Below are 19,382 nucleotides of genomic sequence, written 5' to 3'. Positions count from 1 at the left end.
GCGACACGTGGTTTTGCCGGCGCGACGGCGGCGGGGCGGCGGACATTTTGGCCCGATCGTCGTCACCGCAACACTCATCGCCAGGTGTTTCCAGGCGCGTCTGCGGCGATGCGACCGCCTAGGGATTTCGTTCCAGTCATTGTGCCCGAAACAGGCGAGGCCAAAGCAGGGATCTCCTTCCAGTTATTGGGCCCGAAACAGGCGATGCCAAAGCAGGGATCTCGTTCCAGTCATTGTGCCCGAAACAGGCGATGCCAAAGCAGGGACCATCTTCTCGTTACAGTCATTGTGTCCGACCGGCAGCGCCACGACAGTGTGCTGCGCAGCGCCACGACAGTATGCTGCGCAGCGCCACGACAGTGTGCTGCGCAGCGCCACGACCAGGTGCTACGAGATCGTGCGCAGCGCCACGACATGGTGCTACGGCATCGCTACGACAGTGTGCGTCACCATTAGCCCATTGTACATTCACGTGCTCGTCTTTTGAGGGGTTCCTTCTTGCCCTCAACTGCGAGAGTATAAAAACAGCTGCCCCCGGACGCCAGAGGAGGGCTCCGATTTCTTCCGTTGAGTGAAGTGCTCTCCCGTCTCTCTACTTCGGTCAAACCTGACCGCCAACTCTTTGCGATGTTAAAATAAACAAGTTGTTTCGTTGTTACCAGTCGACTCATGCTTTGCCGGGACCTTCGGATGCTTCCAGTTGTACCCCCGGCCGCCAGGCCAACGCTACCCTTGGGGCTTGCGACCCAGGTACAACCACGGGCGTCAGCGCCGAGTTCCCAACAGATCGTACCAGCAGTCAGATCCAAATATCTGGTTGCCAGCGGTGAGATCGCCTACGACTTCAAACAACGGTCTGCCAGCGGCGAGATCGCGACAACGGAGGCCAGCAGCGAAGAGATGCAGTTGACTGTATGCTGAGCAGCTCAACGACGATCCGGGAGCAGTGCAACGAGCCCTGTGTGACGACTGGTTGCCTGCAGCGGAACGACTGCGCGGAATTCCTGCCTGCGAGGTTTGGTGAGTGCGGGACTTTCTTCTTCTGAGCGTTGCCAGGCTTTTTGTTAGTGTCAGAAACAGAGCTGGTAATTGTGGTTGTCGTTGCTGCCGGGTTAATTTGCGGCAAGACAATAGTAAGCAGTAGAGAAAGCAGCATTCAGAGCAGCCATGGATTTGAAGTCGTTGCGCAAACCGAAATTGTTGGAGCTTGCAAGAGAGTTGGGTCTGGATGTCTCAGACAAACTAAGAAAACCGGAACTGATAACGGCTATTCTTGAGTTAGAGGCTGAGGATGACGAGCTGTCGGAATGCCTTGAGACTATTGAGGAGAGGTCAAAAAGACAGGAGCGCGAACTTAAAGAGCAGAAAGAAAAAGAAGAGCGCGAACACGCTTTGGAAATGAAGCGTCTCGAGGTAGAGATGGAACGCGCTCGTAATGGAAGTCAGGCACACGGTGCAGGAGAACGCGTATTGTTCAAAATGACTGACCTGATGCGGCCGTTTAAGCTTGGAGAGGACATTGGTTTGTTCCTGGTTAACTTTGAGCGAACGTGCGAGAAGCAGGGGTTCTCTCGGGAAACGTGGCCACAGCGCTTGCTCACTTTGTTACCCGGCGAGGCGGCCGACGTAGTCGCTCGCTTGGATAGAGAGGAGGCAGAGGATTTCGACAAAGTAAAATCAAGTCTGCTAAAAAAGTACCGGCTGTCTGCGGAGGCGTTCCGTCGGAAGTTTCGGGAAAATGAGAAAGGCAAAAGTGAGTCATATACAGAGTTTGCGTATAGGCTTATGTCGAACATGCAGGAGTGGCTCAAAGAAGAGAAAGCGTTTGGTGACCACGATAAAGTTCTGCAGTGCTTCGGGCTAGAACAGTTTTATAGTCGGTTACCGGAGAACGTGCGATACTGGGTCTTGGATAGGCCAGACGTGAGTACGGTGGCTAGAGCCGCTGAGCTAGCCGAGGAGTTTGTGACGCGTCGAGCTCGCGGAGCTAAGGACGGTCAAAAGGGTGAATTTGGCTCCAAGTCTGAGAGGCCAAGGTTCACGCCCATGAGATTTAAGGGGGACACGCGTAGTGAGGATGCGAGTGAAAGCAATCCGACCAAACGTAAAGAGACGGCAGCCGAAGCCGAACGCAGAAAGCGGTTCGAGATGAGGCGAGCGGGCGTTTGTTATACGTGCCAGAAGCCGGGTCACTTTTCGGCGCAGTGTCCGGAAACAACACCAAAAGTTGTGTTTTTTTCAATAGGCAGCACTGACGAGAACATGAAGCTTCTTGAGCCTTACATGCGAGACCTCCTCGTAAACGGGAAAGAGTGCCGAGTGCTTCGCGATTCCGCAGCTACGATGGATGTAGTTCACCCGTCTTACGTAGAACCCCATATGTTCACGGGCGAGTGCGCGTGGATCAAGCAAGCCGTGGAAGCTCATAGCGTGTGTCTGCCGGTAGCAAAAGTGCTTATTGAAGGACCTTTCGGAGCGCTTGAGACGGAGGCGGCAGTGTCATCTATGCTGCCACCCCAGTACCCGTACCTATTTTCAAACAGGTCCGATCACCTCCTGCGCGAGAAGGGGCTTTTGTTTGGTGAAGCTAGTGTTCAGGCCTTAACCAGATCGAAGGTTCGGGAGCTCGCTGCAAAGGCGGTAGTTGCGGGGCCGACGTTATCAAACAACGAAAAAGGGTCAGAGGCGCAGCAAGCTGATATTCAGAGCACGCCCGAACAGAATAGAATTGAGTCTGTAGCGTTGAAGGCGCCAGATACTGGAGAGGAAAATCCCGACGCGGGAAAGTTAGAAGAGCTATCTACTGATTTGCTCATCGCGCCTACGTCAGACGGACTTGATAGGTTGCTAAAAGTCAGCCGGACGGCTTTGATAGCCGAGCAAAAAAAGGATGGCAGCCTGGAAAACGTGCGCTGCAATGTCAAAGAAGGTATCGCCAGGAAAACTGCGCGTTTTGTGGAAAGAGGTGGAGTCCTGTACCGGAAGTATCTAGACCGCCGAGGAGTGGAGTTCGATCAGCTGGTCGTGCCTCAATGCTATCGTCAGGATCTGTTGCGCTTGTCACACGGGGGTTCGTGGTCCGGACACCTAGGAGTTAAGAAAACTAAGGACCGTCTCTTGCAAGAGTACTATTGGCCAGGGTGTTTTCGGGACGCAGACCATTTCGTGAGGACATGTGACACTTGTCAGCGGGTGGGCAAACCAGGGGACAAATCGAGGGCGCCGTTGAAATTGGTACCTATCATTACGGAGCCTTTTAGACGGCTCGTTATTGATACTGTGGGACCTCTGCCGGTAACAGCCACGGGGTACAGACACATTTTGACTGTGATCTGCCCAGCGACAAAGTTCCCTGAAGCAGTGCCGCTTAAAGAACTCAGCTCAGTTGAGATAGTTAATGCACTACTGTCCATATTTGCGCGAGTTGGTTTTCCTGCAGAAATTCAATCAGATCAGGGCACAGTGTTTACTAGCGCTTTGACGACAACTTTTCTCGAAAGGTGTGGGGTAAAGCTGCTACACAGCTCAGTGTACCACCCACAGTCGAATTCCGTTGAGAAGCTCCACTCCGTCATGAAGCGCGTGTTGAGAGCCTTATGTTTTGAACATCAAACTGACTGGGAGCTGTGTCTGCCTGGGGTGATGTTTGCTTTAAGGACCGCGCCGCATGCGGCTACGGGGTTTTCGCCAGCTGAACTGGTGTACGGTCGCTCGCTTCGATCTCCGCTTCGCATGCTTCGAGAATCATGGGAAGGTAGGGGCGACGACCCAGTCGTGGTGGAGCACGTACTTAAGCTCCTCGAACGCTTAAGAAGGGCACAGGAGTTGTCAGGTGAAGCAATGACAAAGGCCCAGCAGAGGGCCAAGGTTTATTATGATCGGACAGCCAGGGCCCGTCGTTTTGAGGTTGGCGATGAGGTCATGATATTGCGCACATCGCTAAACAACAAACTAGACGTGCAGTGGGAGGGCCCAGCGCGAATTGTTCAGAAACTGTCGGACGTTAACTACGTGGTAAGTCTGCCAGGAAAGCGGAAAGCACAGCAAGTTTACCACTGTAATCTGCTCAAACCTTATAGACAAAGGGAAGCAGTGGTGTGCATGATGGTAAACGTTCCTGAAGAGCTTCCGGTCGAGCTTCCGGGACTAGGCTCAGTGACGAACAGGGAAGACACCGGTCAAGTCATTAGTGACCTTATCAGTAAAGCACCGCTGTCGCCTGAGCAGAAAACCGAACTACACCAGCTATTACAAGAGTTTCAAGGTCTGTTCTCTGAGAGGCCTGGTAGGACTTCTGTACTTACTCATGATATAGAACTTACCTCCACAGAGCCAGTACGATCCAAGGCGTATCGGGTGTCACCCCGCCAGAGCGATATTATGGAGGCTGAGGTAAAGAAAATGCTACAGCTCGGTGTTATTGAGGCAGGTGAGAGTGATTATACCTCCCCTTTGATTTTAGTTGAGGTACCGGGCAAGGAACCTCGTCCTTGCGTCGACTACCGCAGGCTTAATTCCATCACTAAGGATCAAATTTATCCGATCCCTAACATCGAGGAGCGCCTTGAGAAAGTTAGTAGCGCTCAGTTTATTTCCACCCTAGATCTTGTCAGGGGTTATTGGCAGGTTCCACTTACAGAAGAGGCTAGTAGGTATGCGGCGTTCATTTCACCAATGGGAACATTCCGTCCTAAAGTGTTGAGTTTTGGTTTGAAGAACGCGCCATACTGTTTTTCAAGTCTCATGGATAAAGTGTTGCGGGGACAGCAAGAATTCGCTTTACCGTATCTAGACGACGTAGCGATATTCTCCGCATCCTGGTCTGAGCATATGACACACTTGCGGGCAGTGCTAACCCGCCTGCGCGAAGCAGGCTTGACAGTAAAGGCTCCTAAGTGCCAGTTAGCACAGGCCGAGGTTGTCTACCTCGGTCACGTGATTGGTCAGGGTCGTCGCCGCCCCTCTGAAATAAAAGTGGCCGCTGTGCGAGACTTTCCGCAACCGCGCACAAAGACCGATATTCGGTCGTTCTTAGGTGTCGCCGGCTACTATCAGAGGTACATCCCTAGGTACTCTGATATCGCGGCTCCCCTGACGGATGCTCTAAGAAAGACAGAGCCTCAAACAGTCGTCTGGGACGAGACAAAGGAAAGAGCTTTTAGCGCCCTAAAGAGTGCCCTAACAAGCCAGCCTGTGCTACGATCGCCAGACTATACAAAAGGGTTCATTGTTCAGTGCGATGCTAGTGAGCGAGGCATGGGCGTTGTACTGTGCCAACGGGAAAATGGAGAAGTAGAACACCCCGTCCTGTATGCTAGTCGTAAGCTGACCAGTCGTGAGCAGGTGTATAGCGCCACCGAGAAAGAGTGTGCATGTCTCGTGTGGGCCGTTCAGAAATTGTCATGCTATCTAGCCGGCTCGAGGTTTATCATTGAGACGGATCACTGCCCTCTCCAATGGCTGCAGACCATCTCTCCCAAAAATGGCCGCCTCCTGCGCTGGAGCCTCGCTTTACAACAATATTCCTTTGAGGTGCGTTACAAAAAGGGGAGTCTCAACGGTAACGCCGATGGCTTAAGTCGAAGCCCCTAACGTAGGAATCAGCCTCAAAATTGTTTGTTACTGATGTTTTTCTTCCTGAGGCAGGATTTTTTTTAACATATTGCTTTTGTTTAGTGTTTCAAAGTGATGATATGCTTTCTAGTGCAATTTTTCAATTTGTGGACGCGTTCTGAGTGATGCTAGACTACTGTAAGGAACTAGGCAGTGGTATAAAAAGGGGAAAGAGCCTGGCAGGGCTTAGTGAGGGTTGTGCCGTGCTTGCTGACTGAGCGGTTGAGTTTTCAGCGTAGTTCTAACGCTTGCCGGGAACGAGAACAAAAATGTGAACTCTCCCGAAGTCACTTTGCAGTGTCCCGTGCGAACCTGAACGAGAGAACGAGGCCTTCTCTGTGCGCTGCGCTCAAGAAACGTCAAGGGACGCCCGACTTCGGTTATGAGCATCATCGAGCGACATCCCTCCGGACAGCGGATGCAGTCCCCTGTCCATCGGGATCTCCTTTCCCCGGCGGGGCGGTCTGTTGCGTTTCGCCTGCGACACGTGGTTTTGCCGGCGCGACGGCGGCGGGGCGGCGGACATTTTGGCCCGATCGTCGTCACCGCAACACTCATCGCCAGGTGTTTCCAGGCGCGTCTGCGGCGATGCGACCGCCTAGGGATTTCGTTCCAGTCATTGTGCCCGAAACAGGCGAGGCCAAAGCAGGGATCTCCTTCCAGTTATTGGGCCCGAAACAGGCGATGCCAAAGCAGGGATCTCGTTCCAGTCATTGTGCCCGAAACAGGCGATGCCAAAGCAGGGACCATCTTCTCGTTACAGTCATTGTGTCCGACCGGCAGCGCCACGACAGTGTGCTGCGCAGCGCCACGACCAGGTGCTACGAGATCGTGCGCAGCGCCACGACATGGTGCTACGGCATCGCTACGACAGTGTGCGTCACCATTAGCCCATTGTACATTCACGTGCTCGTCTTTTGAGGGGTTCCTTCTTGCCCTCAACTGCGAGAGTATAAAAACAGCTGCCCCCGGACGCCAGAGGAGGGCTCCGATTTCTTCCGTTGAGTGAAGTGCTCTCCCGTCTCTCTACTTCGGTCAAACCTGACCGCCAACTCTTTGCGATGTTAAAATAAACAAGTTGTTTCGTTGTTACCAGTCGACTCATGCTTTGCCGGGACCTTCGGATGCTTCCAGTTGTACCCCCGGCCGCCAGGCCAACGCTACCCTTGGGGCTTGCGACCCAGGTACAACCACGGGCGTCAGCGCCGAGTTCCCAACAGATCGTACCAGCAGTCGGATCCAAATAAGGTGCACGTTAAAGAACCCCAGGCATCGAAATTTCCGGAGACCTCCTCTATACGGCGTACCTCATAATCAGAAAGTGGTTTTGGCACTTAAAACCCCATAATTTTTTAAATAAACACCGGCAACTTCCACTGAGAAATCGCTTCGGTCGATGTATGCGCGTATCTATCTAGACAACGAATCAAGTTCTTTCTATACGCACCTTATTCAGCCATCACAGGCGTTATATCTGGTCTGGCGCAGGACATGCGATTGACGCCCAGGTTTGTTGGCCAGCCATGCAAAAATATACTGCGTCTTTCTATAGTTTTCACTCACTATGTAGCCTGTCGGATTGCACATGCAAGACGTTAAACCAATGCACTGAGCTCATCCGTAAGGTCATCTGTGGCTCAAAGAAAGAGAGAGAGAAAGAAAGAAAGAAAGAAAGAAAGAAAGAAAGAAAGTAAGAAAGAGATGAAGAAAGAAACGTATCGCTCTCATTCCTAAATTCCGAACCATATACGTTGTTCTCTTACTTTTCTATAACCGCTTTCTCTTACTAATCTCCTTACTAGTCAAGTTGTCATTTCCATAATTTCTGTACCTTTGTGGAAACGCTCCACTCAACATCTGAACCAATTCCGTGATTGGCAGTCTTCATTCAACGGCGGCATAACGCGCATCTCGACGGACCCCTCATAGAAGACAAACACAATAGTCGAAACATAGGGTGTGAGCTATATAGCAGAGGTGTGCAGAAACCCTTTAATACACGGCAGTGAACTCAAGCTTCTACTTTCTTCGACTTCTTCGCAGCTCTGGACAGCGTGTTCAAAACCGACCAAAGCTCGACCTTTCACCATCTCTCTGAGCATTATCTGCACTCGCATAACGCTGGGAAGAACGAATCCCACGGCAACTGCATCTCCTCTGCAATAGACACCTGTCACCACCGCAGGAGACCATGACGACGCCGAATACGATGCGCTCGTCCGCTTTTCCTCCTCCTCCCTCTCCTCTACGCCTCACACGTGAACAGACACGGACAATTCTGGAAACAACAGCAACAACGGAACTCTCCGGCAGTCGGCTTTGGCGGCTTAGGTTTCTCACGGCGCCAATCCGCGCGCCAGCTCCCGGGAGGCTGCGGCATCCGACGTCGCTCTCGCGAGAGGATCTCAATTTGGCCGCCCCTCTCTCGGACAAGCCGCGCCTATACTTCCACGCATTTTTCTGCCCCCTCCTTCACGCTTTTTTTTTCTTTTTTTGTTTCGCTCCTCGGGTGACATGCGGCGGCGTTCTATGGCTGATGACAAGCGGCGAAGACGCGCAAGGTATATCGTGTATGCGGTTGCTCGCGCCTCAACACCCCTTGTCGATTCTTTCGTGAAAAAGAAATACTGCGGTGAGTCACCCGAGACGTGACTCACGGGCGGCTGCGGTATAGTGCGGTGATAGCAAGCAGCGGCAGCGGCGGGCGCTGCTAGTGCGCGTACGCCTTTCACTTCGGCCACGTCGAGCCATCACGGAGGATTAATGCCGAGCTGCCGGTGACGAGAACCGGCGGCCAACGCCTCCGGCATGCGCGCCCCCGTTCGAGTGTCCGCTGTTCGGAAATGCTTACTATAGTAGCCGCCGGACGGAGGTGACGAAAACGCCGGGGGGAGGATGCAGAGCTGAGCCTTGGGGCTTTGGCGGCGGCGCGAGACAATGAGAGAGAGAGAGAGAGCGAGAGAGAGAGATGATCAATGAGCAAAGAAACAGATTCTCCAACGAAAGAAGGAAATGCTGGCAGTAACGTACAAACATTCCATAAGCATTGCACAACAAAAGCGAGACAGAAAAGAAAGGAAAGTGGAGGTATTCAGCCGGGATGGGACTGGATTCCCCCGCACTGGGGGAAGGGGAAAGAACAGAAAAGTGAAACCGGCAAGAGGTTAGGCAAGCGCGTCCGCAGCAGCTCAACACTGCGCATAGAGAACAGTGTGCTTTGCCTGTCTTGTAGGATCCCCCCCCTCGCCCCCATTCCAACCTCCTCCCCTTACACATCCACTTCTTTTGTTCTCTCTGACTTTGGGCTTAATATCACATACCAAATAGTCCGACAGCAAACCCTTCTAAAGCCAGTACGCTCCGCGCTTGGAAACAATAGTGAGAACGCTAGCTGAACGCTTGCACACGTTGGAAAATTATTAGAAAAGGATGCTCGTGCAGGCACGTGCCCGCCAGCATACTTTTCACGTCCGGAGAATTCGCTATTTGAGATTTTCGCCTACACACTACATAAGACCTTTTCCATGCTTACATACAGAGCTCCCAGAAGACTTCCGGTTAAGCCGTCAGGCGCAACAGAAGTTACATTGGCCTATAAACTTACAGGACCCTCCAGCTGGCACCGGGAGCGTTCGGGGCGAGTGAAGCGATCGGACGCATGTCACCTCGGCTCCGTCATTTTTCGACAGGAGCCACGGACCAATTCGTCGAACCCTGCCAATTTTGCATCCATCGGACGCAGCAAGTTGCCCGGCACACAGGGACATCACTTTCATCCAGGTGGGCCAACTTTTTAGCCAATTTAGAGCGGACTTTCACTCGTGCTTGGCGGCGCCGCCGCTAAGCCTAACGGCTGCACCGGCACCCGGCGTCGAAGAAACCGCTCTCCGCACCAACATGGCGAACTCCCCACCTCAACGCGGCTACGACCCGGAGGCCATGGCCTGGTCGACGATTCCTCAAGCCAAGGAACCCAATTCGGCAACATCGGACCAGCTCCGGAACGAAAATCTCCTGCGTCTCGTTGAGAGCCGCTCTCAGCGCCGGAACGCCAAAATGACGGCAGACGCCACAACGACTACCGGCAAGTCGACCTCACCTCAGCACGGTCCCGTCTCGCGTGTGGCCAAGGACCGCCAACTTAAATCAACATGGAGGCCCAAACCTCTCCCCAAGTTCCAACCCGATGATTTCGTCGTGATCATCAAGCCCCGAGCCGCTGTGGCCATCGGGAGTGCCTTCCAATATGGTGAGCTGGGCCTGGCGTTGCGTGCCTACCTCGGACCGCAAATGGCGGCGGAACTCAGCTTCGTCTTTTCCCGCGAGCAAAATCTACTCATTGCGAGCACCAAGAACGCCTACGTGGCGGACCGCCTGCTTGGTGATTTCGTGATCAAAGCGGCTCAGGGAGACGTGCCACTGCGGGGCCATCTCAAGCAAAATGGCGAAGAAATTTGCTACGGCGTCATCACTGTAGCAAATCAAGAAACAGGGGAAACTCTGAAAGACGGTATCCAGTGGAGGCATGGCACCATCTTAGAAATTCGTAAATTTGGAACCTCCAATAAGGCTCGCCTGACCTTTGCCGGAAAAGTGAGGCCCCGGACAGTGAACTACAACTCGGAGATTGTCCAAGTGCAGCCCTACCTACGCACTATCCCTGCCTGTGGTGTGTGTGGCACCGTGGGCCATAGAGCAGACTCATGTCCAAATCCAATGCAAGACAAGTGCGGCCTGTGTGGACTGCAGGCTCCTTTCGTGGAAGGGTTGCGGGCCCCTCATGAGTGCAATCCGAAATGTGCTGTTTGTGGTGGCGGCCATGCCACAAACTCCAGAGACTGTACTGCCAAGTACCGCCTCGACACCAAGTCGGCCGCCCAAAAGGGCGGAAAACCTGGCGCGACGAGGAAGAAGCCAGGTCAGCAGCAACGCGCCACCGGCGGTGGCTCAGCTCCCCGCGGTGACGTCACCAACTCCAAGAAGCAAGCGCTCCCAAACGGGCGTGACGCTAAGGGCGACCAAGCGCCACCACCGCCCCCACACGGCGGATTGGGGAAGCAAGCCCACTACCAAGGCGAGACCGGTGCCTGGGCAACTGCGGTCAAAAAGGGAAAACAGGTGAGCGGCTCGGGCAGGGTTGCCTCCTCCTCCCAACTACGCTCTCCTTCCCCTAGCTCGGCGACCGACGCCGAGCTTCACAACTTGGTAGCATCTCTCCGGGTCCAAAACGAGATGCTACTTGCCAAAATTGAAGCCTTAGAAGCTAAAACCGCTGCTCCCCCCCAATCTGCACCCCTAGCAGAAGCCATGGAGAGCGACGCGGCGGCGCCGGTGACGTCGGACGCCTTTGTGGCCAATCTTGAAGCCCGTCTTAACGCCAAATTCGAGACCCTTATCGGGACGGCAATGGAACGCATCATTGCCAAGGTCATGGAGGCCCTTCCTACCATGATTGCCCAACATGTCGCGAATCTCCCCCGCACGTCTCGCAGGGCCGGTCCTCTTAAAGATGTATCCGGCCGGCCCTCCAAATCGTCGCGTCGAGCAATTGATCTGGAAGATGATGAGGACAGCTGCCCCCTATCAGGAGCTGAATTTCAGCCCCTGGTTGCTGGCTCCGGGACACCTACCTTCTCTCCTCTAACCCCTAAATCCGAACATGGCGGGACAACCTCGGTGTAGGCGTTCCCCCTTATCTAAATTGGCATATCCTGTCACTGTAACCCAATGGAACTGCCGAGGACTACGGTCTCGTACTAAGCGGGCCAACCTTCGGCTTTTCCTTTCAACTTTTGAGCATATGCCCGCCGTGGTGGCCCTTCAGGAGCCAGGAAGGGGCGCCACCTTAACAAACTATACGACGTTTCAGCAGGACCCCTCGTCTTGTATATGCGTTCATAAAAATTATACTGCAAATATGGTCGACTTAGACCTCCACCTTGAGTTTTCCCATGTAATGGTGACTCTCCTCCCCCTCCGCAAACAGGACTCACCATTGCACATTCTAAATGTCTACTGCACACCCAAATTGCCGAATGTATCATTCTCCGACCTATTTAGCCGTGCGCTAAGAGTTGCGGGTCGGGACCCCCTCTTGATTGTTGGCGATTTCAACGCCCCCAGTCGAGTCTGGGGGTACCAGCGTGAAGAGAAACGGGGACGCAAGTTGGCGGAGCTTGCGTCAACGTTGGGCCTCACTCTTCACACGAACCCCGTCCACCCAACCCGTATAGGCAATTCCGTGACACGGGATACATGTCCGGATTTGAGCTTTACCCGCAACATTCAGTATGCAGACTGGGTCAACACAGAGGAAACCCTCGGTAGCGACCACTGCATCCTAAACACTACAATTCGGACCAAGCCATTAGCAAAACCCACAACACAGGCCCGACTCCCAGATTGGTCCAAGTTTAGGCAAAATTACAACACAGCGACATCTATACTCGAGCAAGGCTACCAGTCATGGTCCCAACAATTGGTTTCTAGCCTTCGCTCCACCGAAACCAAAATTCAGCTTTCCGAGGCGGTATCGGACGTGGATACCCACCTCCTCCACCTCTGGGAAGCGCGGCATTGCCTCGTCCGCCGGTGGCGCCGACAGAAGCGTAACCGCAAACTTAAGGCTCGAATTGCCGAGCTCACCCAGCGGGCGGCCGAGTATGCGGCCCAGCTCGCCGACGCCAACTGGGTGAATCGTTGCAACACGGCGGCGCGGCAGATGTCCAGCAGGAATACCTGGCGGCTCTTCCGCGCCCTTATAGACCCAACGCAGACACGCACAGAAACTCATAAACATCTACAACGTGCCATACACAGTTTTCACGGCAACACAACTCAGCTAGCGCACAAGTTACGGGACCAATACTTGTGCACTACCCAGGACCCCTGCGGATCGGCGTACTCTTATGCAGGTTCGGAGAACGCTGAGCTGGATCAGCCGTTCCAGCTCCACGATTTGCGGGCAGCCCTGGCGAAAATGAAACGTGGCACAGCCCCGGGTCGGGACAAAATTACAGTCAAATTACTCGCTAACTTACCCGACCCGGCCTACCAGTCCTTATTGGATTACATCAATTCAATCTGGCTCGGGGACGCGCCACTCCCCAACGATTGGAAAACCGCTCTGGTCACTTTCATTCCCAAACCTGGCAAGGCCATCAACACGGACAACCTTCGCCCCATCTCTCTCACCTCGTGTGTGGGCAAACTAATGGAGACGATGGTGCGTGACAGGTTGTCCGAGTTCATGGAAAATCAACACATCTTCGCAGACACCATGTTCGGATTTCGCCCGCACAGGTCCGCACAGGATGTTCTGCTACAACTCAATCGGGACATCCTTGACCCGGTCGAATGCCCCCACAACGATAAGGTCGTACTCGCCTTAGACTTGAAGGGGGCCTTCGACAACGTTACTCACGAGGTAATACTCACCCATCTTTCACAAACCGGCTGCGGACGCAACGCGTTCAGATACATTCGGCAATTTTTGACAGATCGTGACTCCTACATTAAAATCCAGGACACTGAACACGGTCCCTTCCGACTTGGCACCAGAGGAACACCACAGGGTGCAGTGCTGTCTCCTCTCCTATTCAATCTGGCTATGATGCACCTGCCGGCCCAATTGGGTGCTGTCGCTGGTGTGCAGCATGCGCTGTATGCCGACGACATCACCCTGTGGGCCACGCAGGGCTCACTCGGAGACATTGAGGCCAACCTGCAACAAGCGGCGACCATAGTGGACCGTTATGCTCGCCACTGTGGCCTGCAATGCTCCCCTCAAAAGTCTGAATTTGTACACATACGCCCCTCACCAAAGTGTACAGCCAAAATTGAGCTCTTTCTGGAGACAGGACCAATTCCTGAACACACAGAAGTCCGGGTACTGGGGCTTTTCATTGATCAACATAGACGGTCGAACACTACCCTGGCCCAGCTCCGTAAGGTGGGGGACCAGGTGGGCCGCATGGTCCGCCGGGTTTCCAACAAACGCGGGGGGTTGCGGTGCAAAGACGCCTTGCGGCTGGCACATGCATTCGTGACCAGTCGAATCTTATATTCGACTCCTTACCTCCACCTTCGGAAACAAGACGAGGATGCACTCGAAGTCATCCTCCGCAAAATTATTAAGAGAGCCCTCGATCTCCCCGTGAACACCTCCAACCAGCGACTCCTGGGTCTAGGCATGGTGAACACGTTCCGGGAGCTCCGAGAGGCTCACTTAACTAACCAATACACACGCCTCTCTAAGACACTGTCGGGTCGCCGCCTCCTTGCCCGATTACACATCCAACACACCACCCTTATGGAAGAGCGAGTACGACTCCCCTTCGAGTGGAGATGCGCCCTCCACGTACGCCCTCTTCCTAACAACATGACACGTGAGGACCATAATGGTCGGCGCCTGGCGCGGGCGGAAGCCCTGGGCCGCCACTATGGGTCGAAACCCGGCACTTATTACGTGGACGCCTCCGGCCCCCACCATGGGGGATGGTACACGGCCGCAGTCGTCCACCAGTCCAAAACAGTTAACGGGCTTACATTTCGCGCCCGCGACATAACTCATGCGGAGGAGGTCGCCATTTCACTGGCTGCTACCCACTCTGATTCCAAAACAATTATCTCCGACTCGCGAGGGGCCTGTCGGAACGTCGAGCAAGGCTGGGCTCCATACTTAGCCTACCGACTACTTCAAAGTTGCACCTACACCGGGGACCCCGCTCACCGGAACATAGTATGGGCTCCTGCTCATATGGGTCTCGAGGGGAATGAGGCAGCCGATGCCGCCGCCCGCGCGCTCTCTCTCCGGGCTTCCTTTCTCGACCCCCTAGATCAGGATCTTGAATTCAATCCCGTGTATTCTTTTAAAGACATTGTCCTGCATTATCAATCTGGCCATAGCCTTTACCCTCGCCCGAGTAAAGGTCTATCTAAGACGGAGGAGCGGCTTCTACTCCGTCTCTATACGAACACTCTGCTGTGCCCGGCAGCACTCAAACATTTTGATCGTTCTTTCACGGGTAGTTGTCCGCACTGTGCGGAGACGTCTTCGGACATCTACCACATGGTGTGGGCCTGCCCATCTAACCCAGCTATTGCCCCTCACCCAAACCCCACTCGGGAGGACTGGGAGGCGACCCTGCTCGGCTGCTATGACCTGCAGGCCCAAAGGGCCTTGGTCGAGCGCGCCCGGGCAGCGGCCGACGCCACTGGGGTCCCGTACTAGGGATTCCACCCAGTATTTTAAGGGCCGGGCCCCTAAGGACCGGCCCATGTGCGTGCCTCCATGTGCTTCTCGTCTGAGAGCAATAAAAGTTTTTCAACAACAACAAAAACAGCTGGCACCAGCTTTATTGGGGAGTTGGAGTATTTGACAATGAATTGTATTGTTAAGTGCAAAAAAAAAAAGAAAAAAGCCCGCACCTGAGTTCGACACATTGCGCACGTTCTTTCATCTGAAAACATCAAGAATATGAGCCTGCAGTGTAGTATGCGGCAAAATACTTCTTTTTTCTTCTCTGGGGTTAGAACGCAGTGCTGCCACATCGCGGATGAAAAAGGTATTACGCGGTTTCGCTATCGCAACGCGCTGATTTTTCCAAACGTTCCCGCGTGCTTTTCCCGACGCCTATACTCGGATCAGGGCTTCGAGTGAATCCTTGAGTGATAGCTATATGCTTGGTAAAGGGCTCTTTAGCGAGGGGCTAACTTTGACTGAATTAGTCGCGTGTTTTAATGGTTTCGTAATTAGCGTGAGTGCGAGTTCACGCTATGCGTTTTTCTACTCCTGCACACACTGCAGCAGACACATGCCTGAAACTATATGGTACATCGGCGCAAATAAAGGCCCGTGGCAAAACGAATCGAGGAAGGTTTGCTGCAGTGATGCTTCATGCGGTCCTAACTGACACGTGCTTAAGCGAAAAATAGAAAAACAAGGCGAAAAGAAAGATTTTACTCTTCTTTTTTTATTGGATTCAACTGTTGAAATTTCGCTTAGTTGCCTCCTATATAAGTTTACTTGGTGGGAGGACAACCTCTTCAAAGTGATGTCGCTTACTTTAAAAAGTAGCAACATAAATCCCAGTTTTTCTTTCCTTATGAGTATGTGTCGAATATGCTTTGCCTCACATAATTACTCTGAATTTGTCACCCATTATGTAAAACATAATCGACTACTGCTGCTACTACTTCTACTAATTCTATACTTACTTGATAGCCATCGCTATTTCTTTCGTGTACCTTTTAAATTTGTCTCTGTTTAAGCACCCTGCCGTTATTTTCTAATGCGTCTTTACTGACAAAAAGCTCGTACGTTAGAATTGTTCTTAAGAGCATTTTACAGTCAGTCCTGACGCCGGACATATTAATGCCAATGGCGAAAAGCACCTAGGTAAGAGTAGCTATGCGAATTCTGACCCAGATTCTGTGGAAATGCAGGCGGTGAATGTTGCCAACATTCCCAATGTCATCAAAAAATAAATATGTAAACAAATCAACGAAATTTCACTGCACCACTTATCCGACGACGTAATACTGGTGGTCATGCTGTACTATTGTGAACTGCCCTCTCTCTTTTTTCTTAAGGGACACAACAGGTGCGATTTTCGCGAATCTTCTGCAAACAGCTGCCAGTAAGTGGCATGCCATTAAATTGTGCCGAACGTGCCGAAATATTAGGGAATTTGGTGGTTTTTTGTAAGTTATTCCACATCTTTTCAAAAAGAATACCACTAATGTCGTAGCTCAGCAATAAAACTCAATGTCAAGCATGTATTCCTTATCTGTGCGTTTGCCGTTTCAGAAGAACGCAATATTACTGCAGTAGGTACAGTAGGGTATATGTATTAGACGTAATATTATTTCAAATATTTAGCTCCAACACACGCATGTATAATGTACTGACAACAACACTATAAGATAGTAACATTGCAAATCGTTATTTGTCATGTAACTCCAGAAAGGACTTATGCAGCTAAACATAAGTCGCTTCCCCCTCCCTTGATATCATATCATAAACAAACGTTTATTTGAACATTTATCTCTTCTCATGCACATTTCAAACGAAGATGTCAACTAATTTACAGCTACCGAGAACATCAAGCCCTAATCCGTTATTGACTCATTTCCTATGGCACAAGTGCCGTTTTTAAACATGTTCATTAGCGTTTAAATGTTATTACGGTTTATTACGGCAAAGGACAAATGCGTCATTTGACTGGTTGACTCATCTCTCCCCCATCCATTTAATGGAGTCACGCGCTGGTTCGTCAAATCGCTCGCTCTTCGAACATTTTTGAGCATCCGCCTAAAACAAAGCAGGGATGAAAGATAGATAAAAAAAGGGGGGGGGGTGCAATGAGCTTTTGTTGGATATTTACATAACGGTGCGCGCGCGCAAGAAAAAAAAAGCTATCTTTATCATATTATGGTGTTCATTCGAATGTTTCTGCGTTTATTGTTTCTTCTTCGTGAAGAAAAAAAATAATCAAGCGATCAGGAACCAAATGCGCCGTACCCGCACCTCACTAAGCTTCTAATTCATCTCCCGTTCTCTGCACGCAAGCAGCGACGGCTATTCACTTCGTCGCGCACGATACAAATGAGGAAAGAAGCCTAATTCACCAGGCGTTTGGAATTGCGGCATACGTATACGCTGTATATACAACATCACCGCGTAACCTCTGTCGACTACAGGCTGTGCAACACAAGGGTGCGAGCAAAGTTTCATCACAACCCTGCCTGATAGCCCGATTCGCAACGAGGCCGCCTGTTCGTTGTTTACAGTACAAACTCCCGCTCACCCGCGCTGTTCTCGGCGCGAGCTTCGCATAGTTGCGGCCGCCACTACACAACGAGTGCGAGGAGAACAGGATGACAGCAAGAGCACAGCTCATATATAGGAGAACGAAAACGCCAAGTGGGTGGTATTCAAACACGCACGGCAAATGTGGAGAAAAACTGTCGAAAGACTTTCATCGCAGACGCCATCGTGTTACGTGTCTATAGGAGCCGGGGGAGCGGTATGTCGCACGGCCGAGCTTTGAATCAACGACTCGATAAATTTCAAGAGCTATACCTGGAACCGGTTGAGCTGTTCGGATCTGAACTTTACCGTTCGGTCTTTCAGGTGTTCGTCAGTGAAAACGCGAGTCGAGCGGCACTCAGTCAGCAGGCATTTATTGTTGCAAGAAAACTCGGCAGCGCATATAATTTCTTAAAGAGAACGAAAATAATGAGTCTCTTTTTTTTCGGGCTAACAGCTGAGGAGACCGTTTTACTCAGATATTCCTACGGGGGTACAACCGCCGGCACCCCCTTCCCTCCCCCCTCGGCCCCTTTTTAATACTACATTGACAACAGGACGTTTCACGCTGGAATGAGCAGTTATTTCATGGTACCAAGTTTTTTAGCGAACGGTATTATCGCAGGCGTGGAAAAAAATTTAAAAAGTTAGATGAAAACGTTTTGCTTTTTCATCTGTGAACGACTTACATCACAAATTGAAGAGGTGAAGGACGCTATGTATGTCGGCCGGAAAACGCACGCGTAAGTTGCGCGCCCAAGAACGTATAACCCAGCGCGACGAACGCATTCGCACCGTACACGAACACAAAAATACACGCGCGCCAGTCTCGTAATTTCTGCGCTCACCGTTATCTCGTAGTAGGCATGTTGGGCCGGCGACTGGGGCACTCTGGACGTTGTCATGCTCCGGGTATCCGATAGGGCGATCATCGAAGCTGGCACTGCCGGTCCGTCGTAGCCGCCGCCTCCCGTCGACACGGCATACGAAGGCGACAGCGTGCTGCCGTGCACGGTCCAAATCGCCGGCGATGGAAGCGTCGACGACGCTGCAGCGTACGACGACGCTCGACCTGCCGGCAACGGCGGAGGAGCATCGCACGAGCCCACGCGAGCCATCATCACACCGCGCGCGCCGGTGCCGGCGCCTGACTGCTGCGAGCGATCCAGGTTGTTTCCGTCGTCTGCTAGCGTGAGCACCGCTCGTCGTCTGTTCGACTTCAGTTGCCGTTAACAGCCGCCACTCGGTACCACCGCGGTCATCTACGGCCGAGCAGGCATAAGACTCACTGTCACGCGTTTCACGGTCACACAACGGAGCACCAGAAGCGCGTGTATCCGTTCACATGGAGCAACAGCGGTGCACCGCTGGTTTCACATCCGTAAAGGCGCGCCGCCGCGCGCGCCGACCACCACCACTGCGCCAACGCTCCGAACGCGGGAACCGACCGACGCTGGAGTGAAGAAGCCGGGCGAACGAACCGCCGCTCGCCATCCCCCAAAAAACGCCGCCACCTGCTTCTTCCTGCCTTGCGAGGGAAAAACGAGGGGAGGGTAAGCGCACAACACGCGCGCACACGCTCAAAACGACGACGGACCAATCGGGAGTCGCGTCTCGCCCTTGACTAGCCAATCGCTGTGCGAGTTTCGGTTTCGCTTGGGTAGCGCTCGCGTGCTCTTTGGCGCGCGAGGTTTCGGTTTTGGATTTCGGTCGCGTGCGCGATGTGCGCTCTTTCCTTCCCCATGTGTGTAGTACTCTCTCCAGCAGTCGTTCGTGCGGCGAGAGGTCTTTTGTTAGCATCGTCGTTGCGCTGGCGCCGCATTCGCGCTGGCCTGCAGCGCTTGTTGCGTTTGTTTCCGTCACCGGGCGCCGCTGTCGCGAGCGAAAGTGCTCCTTTCGGAGCGAGAAAGAGGAGACAATAAAACGAAGCTCGCGTGTCTGTTGTTCGGGAAGCGAC

The 19,382-nt window shown here is 52.8% G+C and overlaps 1 protein-coding gene across 3 annotated transcripts in view; it reads right to left on the bottom strand.

The window, feature by feature from the left end:
• Positions 1-18,896, bottom strand: part of LOC142579726 (uncharacterized) — a 460,731-nt gene extending 441,835 nt beyond the window's left edge. The window contains exon 1 of one of the 3 annotated variants that reach the window (XM_075690223.1): positions 18,274-18,896. In XM_075690223.1, the coding sequence (XP_075546338.1) occupies positions 18,274-18,546 (273 nt within the window). In that variant the 5' untranslated portion in view covers positions 18,547-18,896. The remainder of the gene's footprint in view (positions 1-18,273) is intronic. The other 2 variants (XM_075690224.1, XM_075690225.1) reach the window with 2 other exon arrangements.
• Between the last annotated feature and the right edge of the window lie 486 nt (positions 18,897-19,382).

Source organism: Dermacentor variabilis, chromosome 4 (genome assembly GCF_050947875.1).
Source record: "Dermacentor variabilis isolate Ectoservices chromosome 4, ASM5094787v1, whole genome shotgun sequence".
NCBI lineage: Eukaryota > Metazoa > Arthropoda > Arachnida > Ixodida > Ixodidae > Dermacentor > Dermacentor variabilis.
This window is presented reverse-complemented; position numbering and strand designations above follow the sequence as displayed.